Source organism: Protomyctophum parallelum, assembly GCF_964188405.1.
Source record: "Protomyctophum parallelum genome assembly, chromosome: 3".
NCBI lineage: Eukaryota > Metazoa > Chordata > Actinopteri > Myctophiformes > Myctophidae > Protomyctophum > Protomyctophum parallelum.
Window position 1 is genome coordinate 44,467,544 of NC_139698.1, and position 17,500 is coordinate 44,485,043.

The window sequence follows — 17,500 nt, forward strand, 5'->3', positions numbered from 1 at the left end:
TGCCTTGGATGCAGATTTTTTTTTGTACGCGCCGTTATTGAGGTGTGATGGTGAAACGAGGGGGGGGGAGACTGGGTACGCGTGCGTGCGTGTGTGTGCGCTTTCTCAATAACCAGCTGTCTTTTTTTTGCGTGTGGATTTCATATGCGTGCTGCTTTTCTTTTTTAGAAGGAAACGTAGTAAATTGATAGACTTCAGGCTACTTTAGTTTATATCAATCTCTTAAAAAACTCACTGCCATATCCCAAATGCCAATTAAGCACGCAGTCGGGAACACACGTGCGCACGCATAGAAGGAAATGCAGAAACAGGGAAACAGGCTAAATAAAGTGTATAAAGAACTTTTACGCTGCACAAAGTGCACATTGTTTTATTGTAGGGGACTAGACTAGTAATTATGGAGCATATGGTTCTTCAGATGACACTATACTGAATTCACTATAGTGAGTAACGTTACATAACAGGTTCGTCATATCATCCCACTGTCTTCTTGTCTTGCGTTGTGTGAATCAACTTATCATTTCCCCCAAGCCATAACAATGCATTTCCACCATGACTGTAAAAAATAGATTTCCACATGACTGACATGGTTAAATGCAACGCCTCCGTCAGCAGACAAACAAACCTGTTGTAGGCATCATTTAGCACCGTCCACAAAACCACGACACCAAAGTAGGTCTATATCCGTCCCTAGTAGGCCTACTACTTTGCTGTTACACATGCCAGCAAATCGTTGGAAGTTGGAACTTGTCACTAAATCCAAATCCAAAAGCTGCTGCAGCAGCACGTAGGCCTTGTCATTTTGTTTTACACGCGTCCAAAACTCGAAAACTGTATCAAGTGAAAAGGAAAGAGGAAACTGTCGACTGTGATCCCACAGAACCGTAATGGCGTTCCAGTGTTTTACCCGGCCGAGCCTACCTGCAGTGGTCCCAATCTTGAGATGGGACTACCACCTGGCGGTTGCGATTAGCAATCGCAGGGAAATAGTAATAGATCACGGACGATGAAAAGCTGTGATTGATCCCACACTTCCTACAAGGCTACACAGTCGGTTGTTGGGTCCCACTCCCTTGCTTTGAAATTGATAGGGCCACCTCAAAATAAATGATGTACAATAACAAAATATATATCTGATATTTATTAAACATCCAGTATGTCTGTCTGTCTATAAAGATCTTCTCCATCCAATGTTCATCCATCCATCCATCCATTCTGTCTGTGTATAGCCTATACAGTATCTGTCAGTTTCATAGGCACTGCAATGTTCTGAAGACAAGTGATTTATTTGTTACAATGTTTTTGTTTTAATTTTCCATGTTACATATTAGGTGTGTAAATGCAGGATATACATGTACAAACATAGTTTTCCAAAAATACATCAAACTAAACATGGACTTGACTACAAAACAGAAACAGAATATTACCTCTCCAGAAAATGTTCTTTCTCAAATTCACATTTCTTATTTCCTCCTGATTTGTTTAGTAGTCTTTCTTGTCTACTATTATCTGGTTGAGTTCCATTGAGAACATGAGCTAACAAGCACTTGAAGGGTATAGACAAACCATTGAAAATACACAAATACATTCATTACCATCTTCTAGAACAGTTCAACACACCCCTTTCTAATCAACTACAGTCAAAGTCACTGAGCATTTAAAATGGAAATTTACATCATTTCAGATTCTTGAAATGTTTGTTGTCTGCAGCTTTAAACGCTACCACATTTCCGAAGCGTAGTGCAGAGATAGTGTAATTCGGAAAAGAAAGTCAACATAAAAATAAAGTCTCAGGGTTTTGTATTGAAATGATCCCAACAGTATAAATGCCTCTTTTGAACATAACAGACTACACTACAGGCCTTTGTGTAGTAAAAATCGACACATTCAAACATGCCAGTTTTACCGAACAAATTAACAAATTCCTGAAATAAAATTCTGTATAAAATATAAACTCTGAAACTTGCACTACAGTATTACGGATTTGTGCAACCTGCTTTAACAAAGGTGTCTATAAGCCTAATTCCAGAAACCCATTTACTAATATAAGCACATCTCATCTGTTTGTCTGAGAAGAGTTTAAACTATCAACCAAACTGAATGTTATTTCTGTAAGTTATCATAGATCATAAACAACGTGCCATGGTTTTGTATCTGAGTTAGGAATTGGGCCTAATACTAACATCTTTGTCTGTATTGAAATGCGGAATATAAGAATTGACTAATTTTAGTCTATGACCTGATTATGAACAACAGCAGAACAGTATGTGAGCTCTTATGTCTTGGCCTATCACTGATTTTGTGACAATTAAAAAAAACACTCATCCAAAGTTGAAACAAAATAATTTCCAGTCAGATTACTTCAAAGGATATTTCAACAACATATCTTTTTTTCTTTGTTATTGTTTGTATAGGCGAAATTACAATAGCTTTATTCCAGTGTATTTATCTTTGCATTAATGTATTTTATGGGAAGTGCATACTAATGCAACAGAGTAGCCTTGTCTGAATGGGGGATTCTCACTGGTATGAGCAGTATTTGTTTGGGTTGTGTTACACCAACATGACTGTCTTGCCTTACTGGACAAGATGATTATGTCAAAACTTTCAACATTTTATAAGACCTTACATTGTATGATTAAGCACGTCCAATAGAACGGGCATATTACAATACACTGGAATAGGGCCATTAAACAGTAAAATGATACGCTTGTCTGTTTGGAATGCACAATGCAGCTTTTGTTTCAAATATGCTTTATCATCATGGGTCCACGTTGGCTACTGATGTATTTATTTATCAGATGAGGAAGAGCCACCAATCATCCAAGACCAGCACGATCTCGACTGTCCCTTGAGTGGTCGATTTAGGTAGGCACTATGCAACCACATCCAAATAAAATAAAGTCCTTTGATCATAACAATATATTGTGAATATATAATTCTATCTATAAAACAAAAGCCCCCTTGTGGCTTCTAATTCTAATACATATATAGTAGTCTAGATGTAAGTAATGTATGCCAAAATCTAATGTAACAAACTGGTAACCCCGTAGTAACATACAGTATGTATAGAATCTCTTAACATAAATGTAGAGAAAGAAATGCGTAAATCTCAAAGTAATTTGTTGTTTTTGGGTGCTTACTCAAATAATAGAAAACTTAGGAGGTAGTCAGAAACTGTGCTAGGCCTCTATTTAAATCCCTAAAAGTGCTAAGAAAATGTGTAGGAGAGATGCATGAGCAAACTATCACCCTTGAACAAGGCACTAAAAACCCCAATTTCAATGAAGAGTATTATGATCTGGGCAGCCACCCAGTGTGAAAGAGTATAAACACTCACTACCTTACCCTATTTTATTGTTATATGGCAAGTGATAAGATTGTTAGCGTATGATGCAAATTAACAAAAGTTACAACACTTTTTGTCATTTTGTGAGCAATTAACGCAGCCAAGCGCTATCATCCCAGTTCCTCCATGTTTCAAGCTAACATCGATCAGTGCTAATTTGCTAGGCTCATTGTCCCACTGAGCTCAACAGGAACATTAGCCAAGGGCTGATGAATGAACAATCACAAGTGTGGCATTTGATGGAAGTAGTGTTACAGTATGGCTATAGGCTGTTTGACTTGTTTGTGACCTCAACATCAATTCACTAATTGCAAACGTTGTAATATACACTAGGGCCAAGAATTCGATTTTCAAGTTGGGGTTCCCATGCTTTTTCAACAATTGATTTATTAAATAATGACTTAATTAAGTATTAATTATTGAATAAACTGTTATGGGACATGATGGTTAATTTGGTCATTATGGACATTCCTCTGAATGTCCTTAATGACTTAATTCTAATTCTAGTGTCCCAAACAACAACAAAGTAGCAGAGTGTTTATATATTTCTCTGTCATTGTAAAATATATAAATGCAAAGGCATATTCCAAAGTTAACAGTACAAATATAAGAGAAACACTAGCAAAGAGGGGTTCTAGTAACAAGTAGTAGTGATATTATAATCATCTAGAATAGAGGCGATGATGAGAGCAACCTGGATTTGCAACGTGTTAGATTTTGTTGTTTTGTTTTGCTTGTACTTCAAACACTACAGCACTACAGGTACACATTTGTGTACATTTCAAAACATCCCCTAAATCTGCTTCTCTTTCCTCACCTTTTTCCTTTCTCTCTCTCTCTTTCTTTCTCAGTACACGCTCACGTTCCCCCACTCCACGAGGTACTGCACCTTCCCGTCTGGTGTGACACGTCTCGCCAAGATCCGCACCGCCTCCCCTCCTCCCCAGCTCCTCGCCGCCGGCCCGTCCCCCCCAATTCCCATGCCACCTCCTCCGGCTCCACCTCCACCACCTCCCCCTCCTCCCCCGCCTACTACACCCCCTCCACCCATGCTGGCCTGGTAAGGGTCTAGGTCGCGCAGGAGGAGGGACGGACAGGGCTCCAGCTGCTTCTGGCCTGCTTGGTGTTGGTGGTGATGCTGGTGGAGGTGGTGGTGGTGGTGGTGATGGTTGGCATTGGAGTTGGGAGAGTAGGGCACACAGGGTGGTGGTACTCTGCAAGACTCCTCCACGCTAGAGAAGAATGGGGACGTGGGGGGGGGGGGGGGGGGGCACGAAGGAATGGATAGAAAGAGGAATATTGGCTCATTGAGGTTACAGTATGTTCAAAGGATGAAATATTGGTACAAGGTTAGGTTATTAAATTTAACCAAAACTAATGAAATAATGAAAACTAGATGGAGGGTGGGCACAAATCAGTCAGCTCTATATATGGGTACAAAATGAGGCATGCCCATATTTGGGCATATACTGAGGTCATCATCGATCTCCATATATAGGCATAAAAGAGACAAGGACTGACAGATACAGTTATCTCCATTTATCCGGACATATTGGCGGATTGGCGGTGCGACATACTATAGGTGTGAGGGTCGCACAATGACCTGAACTCTAGATGTGAGGGCCGCATAGTGATCCGAACCTCTAGTTTCATACATAAACCTATTGAGCGTGATATGAAATGATCTAGCTTCCTTTATCACCTATGCCAGTTTCAACTGTGAATATTTAATGAATTACTATGTAAAAATGAAATAAAAATAAGTAACTAATGAAAAATGCTAAACTATAATTACTGTAGTAGGGATTCAAATATCATTCTAAAGTAAAAAATAAAAAATAAAATTGTATGATCACTGAGCTGGTCATTTAAAATAAATCTTCAACTATTTTTGAAAATGTAAAATCTTGTAACATTTTTGACAATGAGGACATGCCCAAAATAGCCTTGTTACTGTAAAAAGTAAAACATGAAAAATGTTTTCCATCATAGTAGGTCTACATAAACACTCAAACTAAATTAAATAAGTTTGACTATCTCAGCATGCAGAAATGTTCCATCTTTAAATGATGATCAGAAAGTAACCTATTGTAGTGGTGTAGGGTCCTGGAGAGTGCAGTGTTCCCATTGTAAGTTGGGTGGTAGAGGGCAAACATCCTCTTAGGGGGAGAACTGCGAATAGGATGTGCAAATTATTCAATAGAATGTACATAAGCATCATGAAATTACTCAAAATAATATCCCAGAAAACTAGTCATGTTTCAAAAGAACTGAAGGACGGGTTTCCCAAAGAGATGCTGATGCGGTGCGGTCCTTGCGAAGGCTCCGCTAAGAAGGGGGTGCGGTGACCGCGGTCCTTGCGATTGCGTAGGCTCCAACTTTTTAGTTACGTGTGTTTCCCGAAAGCGCACTTAAGGGCCTCTCTCAACACAGCACTATGCAGTATCTTAAGCGGTCTGAGCTGTCCTATCAATCGATGCCAGTCTAAATAACATACTTATAAGTACATGCTTGCAAATTAAGTTTGGCTGTAACAAGTGGGATTGTACTCGGCCCATCAATAAAATAATTCTGAAAATGATCCACCTTTAAAGGTAGTGTACTGTAAGTGATTTTCTTTGGTTAAAATAATTGTAAACACCTCTATATTGTGATAGTACCCATTGCTAGTATAGACTGTTCAGTAACAGGAGTCTCCATGTCGCTCCAGCTTTTCATTATACAGAAAATGCATGTTCAGGTTGGGATACCAATTTTATCCAATCAGGATAGAGAACGCAGTCAGGATACAGATTAAACAAGTGGAATTGGAAGTGATGACACAAAGCAATGAGCAGACAAAATTGGAACTGGAACGCTATAAAAATTAAGCTGATTAATGGCTACTCTCTCCTGATTGGGTGAAATTTTGTCACCTACCTAAAAAAAAATTATTCTGTTTATTAAAGAGCTGGAGAGACAGGGAGACTCCTGTTACTGAACAAACACTCTATAGCAATGATTACTATCAGAATATAGTGATTTAACCTATTAACAAAATACTTTTTGTTTTAACCAAAAAATATCACTATACCTTTAGTGCTGTTGGTAACTGTGACCCAATGGCAGTTGCAAGCAGTTGCATTTGTGTGGTTGACCTTAAAACTGTTTTGTTGCGACTAGTTGCAAGGAGTTGCAACTGGTGAGGTTTGGGCTTTGGGCTTAGAAGGCTTTTGGGAAACTGGTTTGCTGCTAAGCAGTACCTCTTACGATATTGCGCAACGCTTCGCACTTCCTGAAATAGTTTTGGGAAACCCGGCCAGTATCTCTTACAATAGATAGAAGTTTTGTATGTGGTAGAGTTTGCGTTACCTGACCATGATGTAACTCCAAATATTGGTGAGATATCCTCAATATTTGCACAGTGAAACGGGTCTCAAAGCCAGAGTTATAACACAGAAGCATTTCAATTTCAACAATCTCCTGCCAATGTATAAAAATACAAAACCAGACACAACAATGAAATTAATATAACAGGAAGAAGATCCAGATCTGAATCACTGTCTTTGTTATTGCATGTGTAAAATGCATGTATAAAATGATAACGAGACTATCATGTCAGAATCGGCTTTGTTTGCATGCTAAAAGAGACTTGTTTCGCTGTGCAATGTAAGTCAATGGGGAGACAATGGATTATACATTTAAACAATTGAAGATATCTCTCCAATATTTGGACTGGAGTTGCATGGCAGGGCAATTTCAAAACCCAAACATCTATAAAATTTTGACATTCAAGCCTATCTATCAACAAGGCAAAACACTGCAAAACACTTTCAGAAACAAATGAACCTCAAGATAAAGTACTGCTCACCCCAAATTTAGCTCTTCTTCTGACTTCCTGGAGTTGTAGAGGCTGGCCCCTCCCATGTAGCCATGGCAACATGGCAGCAACTCGATGGGGTTGGCAGGGACTGGGGGTGGACAAGGCTGGGTACAAGAGGCACACACACTGTGTTTGGATGCCAACATGATCACAGGAGCCAATCAAACATTAATACCTTGGTCAGTCATGCATAAACTGCACGTACGTACGTATGTATGTATGTGCGTGCGTGCGTGCATCTGTGCCTGTGTGTGTGTTGTATAAATGGTTTAGAACCTAAAATACTATGGTTGATATAAAAAATACCATTGCATTAGATACAGTATATGATAGATGTAGGTAAAAGTCCCATCCAATGGCTCATCAGGCATAGCAGTAGGATGTCCTGTTTAAATGGATCACCTCAACTTAGGCAGCTTTCCTCAAGCACAGGCTCATGGACCGTGGCAAGCAAAAACATCAGACCAGCGTCAGAACCATCGCTCAATGGAAACGGGGCGGGATAGGCCTTTAACGCTTAAGCATTCTTCACCGCTGAACTGTGACATACACGGTATCACGCTAGCCTGTATCATTTTCCTGTTCTAGCAATACCGTTAGGGCGGCAGATTATTATTATTCAGTGGCTTTATTCAGTGTCTGTGCCTTTAAATGGATGTGCTCCGTCAATGCCGCACTGTCAAGGTGCCAACACCACCTGGCCAAACTGTAATCGACTGCAAAGTGCAGTTGGAAGCATGCCCAGGCTACACATATCAGCATTCTTTCCCAACTCGCTTTCCCCCCTCTATTACCGAACCCCTCCAACATGGCCAAGATTAACGTCAGTGATGGGGCTACAATAGGCCTGGATGTGCCTCTGTTAAAATAGGATTGCTCGGTAATGCATATTGTTTCAGGATTACTGTATGTGCCCATGTATGAAGGAGTGTATAGTGTAGGAGGATACAATTCAACTGTATTCATGGTTAAGAATATAGTATAAAAATAGTAACTATGACACGTAATGTTGACTGATTCAGTGTGAGCTGCTCGGAGTTGGGTTTGATGATGATGTGCCGCCTTGAACTGCAGATATTAATAAAATACATTAAGTAGGCATAGACTAGTATATACATTTAAAAAGATGTGCTTTTATTGAACATGTTACCGTATCTGTAAAGCATCACCCTCAGGCACTGGCCACACCCACAACCAGGCAGATAACAACAGACCCATAAATGGCAAAAATCCATCATTGCTAAGCTGCACTCTGCTTTGAAGACAAGAGCCTCTACACAAGGCCCCTACCACACTACACCACATCCCAGTTATAGATGGAAGAACTGACCTGTGTTTCCATGATGCGTCGCTTTGATTTACGGGAGTCTGGCCCCCCCGCTCTCCTCTGGCAAGGCAGTGACAATGGGCTGAAGAGCACACACACACACACACACACACACACACACACACACACACACACACACACACACACACACACACAGGTATGCACATAAATAAACTTGCATGCATGCACTCCAACAAATATACACCATGCACGTACTGTATGCATGCATGCATACATACAATATAGTACAATCCGTTGTTTCTCAAATGGGGGTACGTGTACCCCTTATGGGTACACAGAAGTGCTAAAGAGTACCGGTATGTGAGAGAAAGTGGAAAATGGAAGAATTTATTTTACTGTTATATCCAATAATAAAGCATTGACAAACTGTGTGAACCTGCTGATCTGTAGGGTGTTAATCAAAAATGTGACTGGCACAACTGTAATTGAATAGTAGCAATTTACACATTATTTGAATCTAACAAACATATAATATCTAAACTGGATTTAATGAGATGTTATGGCCACATATTTAAATAAATCTGCTAAGGAAAATATTTCACTCCATTTCTTATTTGTAATGTTTATAATATATATATATTGTGGCAAACCAGGGGAAATAGCCAGGCCTATTCCCCACAGAATGAAGCTGGGGGAGGTGATAGAGGGAGTATATCACCATGTACAGGTATTGCAGCCAATGGGAGCCTGGACATGGACGCACCTGCAGCCGGTAAGGCAATCACCAGAAGCTTTTAAAGAGCCGACGCCCAAGCTGTCTGGTGAGTCAGTTTGAACTAATGGAGGAATCACTCTGTTCATGAGGAGGCTGGTATGAGGGAGATCTCACAAGTGAGTACAAGACTTAATTCAAACCTTTGGAACCACTTGGATGTCCTGTGCGTGTATTGTGGCTCACCTGGTCTCGTTCTCTCTCCCTCCCTCCTAGGCCGACTGAACTCCACAAGGGAGAGCCTACAGCACTCTCCCGGGTCTCCCCCAACTAAAGTAGTCACTAGCTCTCTCTAGCTGCTCTACCCACAGGACTGCATGTGAATAGAAGCCCAAGCCCCTGACAAGAGGAACCTAGCCCTACAAGCAGAACCCAATGCTACTGAAGTTTCTGAATTTTTTTAGACCCAGAGCATTGGGTCCTATTCCACCTCCACCCTGCCACCGGGTACGCACACATATATAAACGTAAACAACTTCGGATAAGTCCTTCTGCGCTCTTTGAGGACTTTTTTTCGTGTGAGGGCTTCTGAATGTGTGAAGTATAAGTACCTATACATACCGCTGCGAATATCTCCTGTGGCGCGGAAGCCGTTAAGTATTTTTAATCTTTGTTTGACCGATTTGGTCGCTTTGATTCTTCTTTTCCTTCCTTGTTTATTGACACCTCATTGTACCGCCTATCTGGCTAGCTAGTGGCGCTATAGCTATGACAGAGCAGATCAGAGGCAGGAACGTAGCCGGCACAAGCCAACCGCACATCGGGAGGCGGTACAATGAACGGTAAATAAACAAGAAGAATCAAAGCGACCAAATCGGTCAAACAAAGTACACAGTACAAATTACTTAACGGCTTCCGCGACACAAGAGAATTCGCAGCGGTATGTATAGGTACTTATAGTTGACACCTTCAGAATAACGCAAACGAAAAGAAGACGTCAAACGGCCGGACACGATGTTACAGAGGATTTTTATGTCCGCGTTCCAACATTCCCATACGAAAAAAGGTAACGCACAGGGACCCTACGGGTCAGCCCGGTTCGGTTCGGATTGGGCTGACCTAGGGGGTTCCGAGAGGGGCTAAGAGGAACCCTACAGTATGTTGACGTTTTTCCCCGTTTTTCCCCTTTCCCTAACACTTTAATAAAAGACAATTTAAGTTTATGTTGAATCTGACTCTGAGCCTCTTATTTTATTGTGAATCTGTGCCTATTCTCCCTTGGGTTGCCACAATATATATATATATATAAAGTATACACACACACACACACACACACACACACACACACACACACACACACACACGAACGATAGCTATGGTTTTCTCTTGCAGTTTCTAAGCAAAATATTGTAGTCGGTAAAGGGGGTGCTTGGATTCAGAACTCAAGGAAATAGAGTAATGGCACCCAAAACGTTTGAGAACCACTGCACTAATACACTTGCACGCAGACGAACACTAAAGAAACATTCACAAATAAATGTGCAAGCACACAATCAGGTACGCAGGTTGAGTGCACAGACACAAACACAGACAGTGCTTCCATGAATAACCTACAGTGCGGCACTGTGTAAATAAGATTTGTGCTGTGGATTGGTACGTGTTTGACAAGACTCCAATCTCAGTAAGTAAGACTGAACAAAATACATCTTCAGAGTCTGAACATCATGGGTAACCAAGTTGAACATTATCATCATTATTAGTAATAATAATTTATTTATTCCTTTATCGCCAACTGTCCTACCTTTCTTCATTCCTTTTTTGTTGCATTGTTTAGCTTTTTCTTTGTTTTGAACTTTTCCACCGTGCTCTAATTTGTGTATCTGCCACTTCCCATAGTTACAGGGGTCCGCGTCAATATGCCGACAGTCCATTGGTCCAATCGACAACCTACCTCAAACCCTCACCCTAACCCTAACCTCCCCCGGGGAAGACACCTAAACCTAACCCCAACCCTCTCCCGACCCCCAGCGCACCTCGGACCAATGCTCCTTCGGAGCAATGGTCCGTCGGATCATAGGGTGCTTCCCTAGTTAAAGTACATGGTAATTCTAGTGACAGGAATATATGCGTATATCTTGTGTCTGGGTTCTATGGCTTTGACCCTCTCATTATTCTCGCCTGCTTGTGGTTTGGTGATCAAGGGATTTAAGATTATTCTACTGTTGGCTCTTGAAAAGAACACCAGCTTAACAATTACAATTTAAAGGATGTAAGAAGGAACAGTGAGTGTGAAGGAAATTGTCTGGAAAGGTACGTGACGAATGCACATGCATAAGCACACACAAGTGCACACGTGCACATTGGATTTCTCTTTTAAAAGAATATTAGTCATTGGTGAATTAATTGTCACATGAAAATTGCATTCTTTTATACCTACGTTAATTGTTCATGCATAATGACGATATGCCTGGTGGGAGCCCTGGAGCTCGTATTCAGATAAGAGTTGAAAAGAGAGCCATCGTCCTTACTCTGACCTTCTGCGGTGTGTAATGTTGATGGGTGGGTCTGCTATGAGGGGAGACGAATCAGATGTGAGTGGAGGCGGAGCTCGGACCTGGAGTCCAAACAGACATTTCTTCTTTTTAATCTCCTTCCCGGAGACAAACCTGGATGAAGCAATACAAACCCAAAATCACAGGAACAAATTACCTGAGGTTTGTAGTTACACCTTGTAGAATGCAGACATTGAAACTTAAAGAATCCGTTATTATCTTCGGCAGGCTGTGAACTATATTATTATGATTATGTTTTTTCCCTGCGTGTGTCTGTCTGTGTTAATGTTGCAAAGCGCTGGACCGATCAGCATTAAACATTTTGTGCAGGCTGCCAATAGGCCTATAGGGTTTAACCCTCAAATATGTTTCCAATCTATCAGCAACTATGCTTTTTATTTTTGCCTTACTCCTAATCCTTAAACTTCTTTGCTTTTTTTTTTTTTTTTTGCTTTTTTACTATTTTGAAAAACATTTTAAATAGTTCAAATAGCCGATCGACAAGCTCACGTGTCGAATTTTATTTATGTTAAATGACCAATTTTAGGTTTCCAAATACATAATTTTACAAAGACAGTCTATCCCACTACAGTTTTTGGCTTTTATGTCCAACCTTAACCGCATTATCAGATTAGATACTAATAAGAAGTATACCACTATTCAAAGGGCACTATTCATCAAATCCAATAATGTGTGGCCTGTGTTTATTCTTCTCATCACATGCAGCGTCTTACCTGTCCTTGTGGGAGTTTAGAGCGTTGAGCAAATTGTGACAGCGGTCTTGCCTTGGTGTGTCAGAGAGCTGGAGAAATGAGAATGAAAAGTTATATTTACACAGAGGATGGCAATCAGACAGGAAACCATAGAGCACACTATAATGTTTTACGCTCACTGACAAGAATATGGAAAATATGGAAAATACTTGATGCAGCTGTCATTGGAGAAATACATGATTGACTGCTACCATATGTCATAGCAAACATTTGCTTTTGAAAATATCTTGCCAATAAGTTTATGAATTCAGACAACGACTGAGAAACTGATGTCATGGACACAAAAATTTGCTTTATTCTATAATATTGGATATAACACATACCCGTCATTTTGAGTCTTGGTTCTAGTGCTTTTTGTGGCCAGTGCCATAAATATTGATGGTTCCAGACCCAGAGTATAGGAACATTTAGATATTCTTAAATCGTGTATTTTCTTTCCATTAGTGTCATAATGAGGGGCTAATGGGCTCTCAGTTGTTAATACTAAATTGCTGGCAGAATTTCACGTAATTTCATCATTGCCTTAAGTGTGGAAAATATCAATACCTCGCCTAGAAGCAGTGACTCCCAATTCTCATTGGTGAAGGACAGGATTTCATGGTCAAAATCAAAGTATTTCCTCTTGCAGCACAGTGAGAGATGGTAGAGCACCAAATGAGCCAAATCCACCCTGTTTTATAACAGGAAAAAAAACAAACAATAGAAAACAAAATAGCAAAAGTTAACAAATGAATACTTCTAATAAGATCACACAATCAAATTTACACTTAAAAAGCTGTGTGACTTTAAAGCTAATTCGTTGTTTTTTGGAAAGCACACACAATGTATGTTGTAACAACATTGTATGTTAAAGCATGAAGTAGCATGTTGAACAATAACACAATGACCATAATTACACCTGTGTGATACAGTAATAATTATATATATTTATTTTATTAACTTTTTTGGCCAAAATGACAACACAAACTTTTGTTTTAATCTAGCCTATGTTCCTTGTGTTTTTATGCCAACTCGTTAAAGGAGTTGGTTTCATAAATAAACCTGAACTTATAGTTGGTATAAACTTAGCTAGTACTATTCTCTTTCAACAAGCTGTGTGGATAATGCTGAGCATAATGATGTAGAGCTCACCATGTCATGGGTAATCTTTGGATGGTCTCTAGGCCATTGGCACAAACTGAGCACTGGAACTGGTAAAACCTAAAACACATCCACACGGTAGTTTGGCAACACTTAACAATAAGCATTTTCTAGTGTATTAAAAGTTTGCATTAACCTGTGGAATATTTTAATCATGTAATAATTGTGTTAGCATTCCACAAAAATAGTACTTGCATTATGCTGCACGCCCACAATATTTGAGAAAGATGAACATTAACAAACAACATACACATTTTGGTATTTAGGTTACAAATAGGTTAACACAGGTTTATATAAAATAATCAAACCCTGGTAAACCATTTCTAATAGTTGTTACAGGAAATTGGTTTGGTAGGCCAAGGAAGTGTCTCATGTTGTGTTTCATGTTTTATATTTTTTAAGATATTTAACTTTAATTTCACTATGGAAGTCAATAAATGGCAGTTGTATTGGGCTGAAACCTTGCCCAAATACTGAGTCATAGACAACACAACAGACAACATAGACTGGCAACATGAAGTCCACGATCCACATGAAGCCATGGTGTTATTAGATTTCTACAATTGTATGATGTTTTCTTCTTTTAAGCCGAGCTGTTTTTTTATTCAAGGTCTTTGGATTTGTTTTTAATCTCTCCTGCACAATAATTCATTTTTTCTCTCCTTCTTATATATACTTGATCATGGCACAGGTACAAATAAACCATACTACAGTAATAAACTGGTATGCCTATGGCACTATTAGGCAGGTACACCCTGATATACGGTCATGCGTGACACTGAACCAGAGAGCTCATATCGCAACGTTATACTGTCTAGGCATTAGTCTTTTTCTATGCATCTGTATGCTGAAGGTCATTGGAAAGATGAGGAAACACAGTGACACATGCTTACTATTCCAACTGTGAACTCACTCTTCCCTTCCTCCATCACCTTCTCAGCAGATGTTGTAACAAACACGCCTCATTCAACCTGACTGTCGATCTAAATTTAATCCCTCCAATTTTGCGTTCGCAGACTTGATAGAAAGACAGTGTCAAGATGGGTGTAAAAGACAGTCAGATAACACAGAAGATGAATGAATGACAAAAATAACTTAATGGAAGGCTATGTTTTATTACACACATGAGATGCAGACTATGGCACAGTATACTGTATGGCAGGGTCATCATTTGTAGAATTAAATGTACTGTACTGTATAAACTTAAGTTCTATGTCTCGCCTTACAATGTAAAATATTGCCCCTTAGTCTGTATTACTTCACATGGCAACAACTTTCTGCACATTTCAGTCAGTACTTGATTCTAAATTCAAAACAAATATCAATGGTGTTTAAGTTACCTGTCGCCATACAGTAAAGGTTTGGTTAGACACTGGGTGCAGGCTTCATGGAACCACTGACCACAACTTCCACACTGTAACATTTTCAGATTCCACCTGTAATATAAAATTAGAAATATGATACACACTCCTGGGTAAACATAATGAATCTGATTTCTGTGGGTCACCTAACAAGATTCTTACGCAGGATGAAGGCTGAGGACTGCAGTAAAGACTACAGTATTGTCAGTATCCATTGCGTTTAGCTCTAGAATGCATCTACTGAACAGGTGTAAGCTTTGTCTGGCTCCAAGAAAAAAGGGTATTGCAGACATAAATCACAAAATATTTACATAAACTATTCATAGTTTGTTTTACCCTACTTTGGTGCCACATGCTTTGTGTTAGCCACATGGGGCAATGTAATGAATATAATATAATGAAAATGTCGCCAATCACATCTTTTTTGAATAATTAAACACAATACAAATGACTTGCAAATAACTACTATTTGACTCAGGACTGAAAAATATGCATAAGAAAATCTAAATAATTTCAAAAATGGCTAGAGCATTACTAAAAGGTATACGTTCAAACTGGCCTCCACACTGTCACTCACTCTCCAGGCCCGGCACAGTAGCAGTAACACTGTTGCTGATTGGTCAGATGCTGCGGATCCCAGTCTAAAGATGACAGTTGATATGGTAGGCGGAGTTTCATGAACTGCATGAGTCGGGCGAAGCGTCCTCGCTTGAGCGCCCCACCTCTCTGAAACATGTTTTGGACAAAACCCATTGGTCAGTGACCCCTCCAATCACAGTCATGTTATAGCAATTTGGGGCCGATTACATTTTGGAGGAAACTGTCCAGAAAAAGCAATTTATCTCTGTCTATTGTAGGTCAGTTGTGGGAGACAGAGTCTGAGACACTGAAATATGGACAATGAGATACAGACATTGACTGATTGACAATTAACCAGGGTGCTTTCTCATCTCACATACAATATACAGAATTGGAGCATGCATGATTGATTGACTTTAAATGGATCGTCTTGACTTTCATGTAGTTTTTCAGAATCATAACTATTGATTGGCCATGACTTCTCAGACGCAATGTAGGCCATATGATACTGAAGTCAATACTGTCCAAATTAGTGTTGTTACCCACACACAGGAATGGTAGTTGTAGTGAAACCTGATATATTTGACTGGATTTCCCCACATGTCCATACTAAATGTGTTTTTTTTATGTATGATTAGTAGCCCGACCTTGGTTGCGACTGCAAAGACACATTGTCGACATATCCAGGAATCGCTGTCAGCTTCTGGTTCAATGGCTGGCGTGTGACACTCTGGATGATAACCTGTTATGGGAGGAAAAGATAGAGCTTGGAGGGCAGGACGGAGATAAATAGTATCACGGCACCATGCTGTGTTCTATGCTAATTTAGATTAGTGGTTATTTAATTAAATTGTGACATTGGTTGTTATCTGTTGCATTGCTTATCGTCTTTGTTGGGCAGACACCATATTATACGTATTTCCTTTCAACATTTTATGTTTTTCCCCATAAATGATTACCCTTTGTTGTTCAACAGTGCCACACAAAAGAAGTGTCGCATCATGACGCGTTACATGTTGTGTACTTGTAGATCTGCTAATTTCGTCATTTTTGAAACATTTTAAAGGTGAAATCTGTTTTTAAGTCTGTCTGTGGGCTTACTGGGCTAACACGCAGGAGTGTGTAGCAGCTGGGCTCATAAGAAGACATTCTCAATAATGGGCTACCTCCATTTTCGGGGTAAACAACAGTTTGTTTTGTGGATGTCCTTGGTGGTGGGTGTATATTTCTATGACTTCTTGCTGTGATCTGACAGCTGTGGTTCCCTTTAAGATTAATAAAGTGCATGCATACATCATCTTACCTCATCTTGTGATACCTTACCTTATCACAGTCCTGCCACACTTTAATATCCTAAGATCTAAATAGCTTTATCTGCTAATGTGGCAGCTCCAATATGTTTGACTTTAATGATTCCTTTCACTCTCATTGCATGGTGAAACAGATCTCAAAATCACACTTTTAACATAAACTAACAAAGCAGATTTTGCCAATATATCAAAGTGCTGGTACATAATTTGGGGGAAAATACAATATTCATGGTATTCATGATCTTCTGTATTCCTCTTAACCTATAAGCTATCTAGCACAACAAAAATCGTTAGGTCACCAAGAACAGTGTTAATGTGAGTAGCAATCCTGCCGCCAGTAGGCAAAATATACAGAAAAGAAAGTAACAGGTAACAGGTCTTTTATATATTGCCACAATCCGTTTGCTCCAATTTGTTTATGTGATATTAAAAGTGTAATTTTGAGACTTACTATGCTAAGAGTAAATGTAATGACTCACTACAGTTTCTCGCTAAGACAGAACATATGCATAACAGTTATTTAAAGATGATTGGCAATATTTTGACTTATATCACATTCTACAAATTCTACAAT

The 17,500-nt window shown here is 39.6% G+C and overlaps 1 protein-coding gene across 2 annotated transcripts in view; it reads right to left on the bottom strand.

Annotated features, from left to right (window-relative positions):
• Nucleotides 1–1,237: 1,237 nt before the first annotated feature.
• The window catches only part of phf1 (PHD finger protein 1), a 19,376-nt gene continuing 3,113 nt past the window's right edge, over nt 1,238–17,500 (bottom strand). The window contains exons 5-15 of one of the 2 annotated variants that reach the window (XM_083760876.1): nt 16,264–16,358; nt 15,615–15,763; nt 15,017–15,112; nt 13,668–13,736; nt 13,083–13,206; nt 12,498–12,565; nt 11,746–11,877; nt 8,542–8,620; nt 7,200–7,315; nt 5,435–5,521; nt 1,238–4,581 (exon numbers count right to left, since the gene is read on the bottom strand). In XM_083760876.1, the coding sequence (XP_083617002.1) occupies nt 4,197–4,581; nt 5,435–5,521; nt 7,200–7,315; nt 8,542–8,620; nt 11,746–11,877; nt 12,498–12,565; nt 13,083–13,206; nt 13,668–13,736; nt 15,017–15,112; nt 15,615–15,763; nt 16,264–16,358 (1,400 nt within the window). In that variant the 3' untranslated portion in view covers nt 1,238–4,196. Of the gene's footprint in view, nt 4,582–5,434; nt 5,522–7,199; nt 7,316–8,541; nt 8,621–11,739; nt 11,878–12,497; nt 12,566–13,082; nt 13,207–13,667; nt 13,737–15,016; nt 15,113–15,614; nt 15,764–16,263; nt 16,359–17,500 lie in introns of both variants that reach the window. The other variant, XM_083760875.1, reaches the window with a different exon arrangement.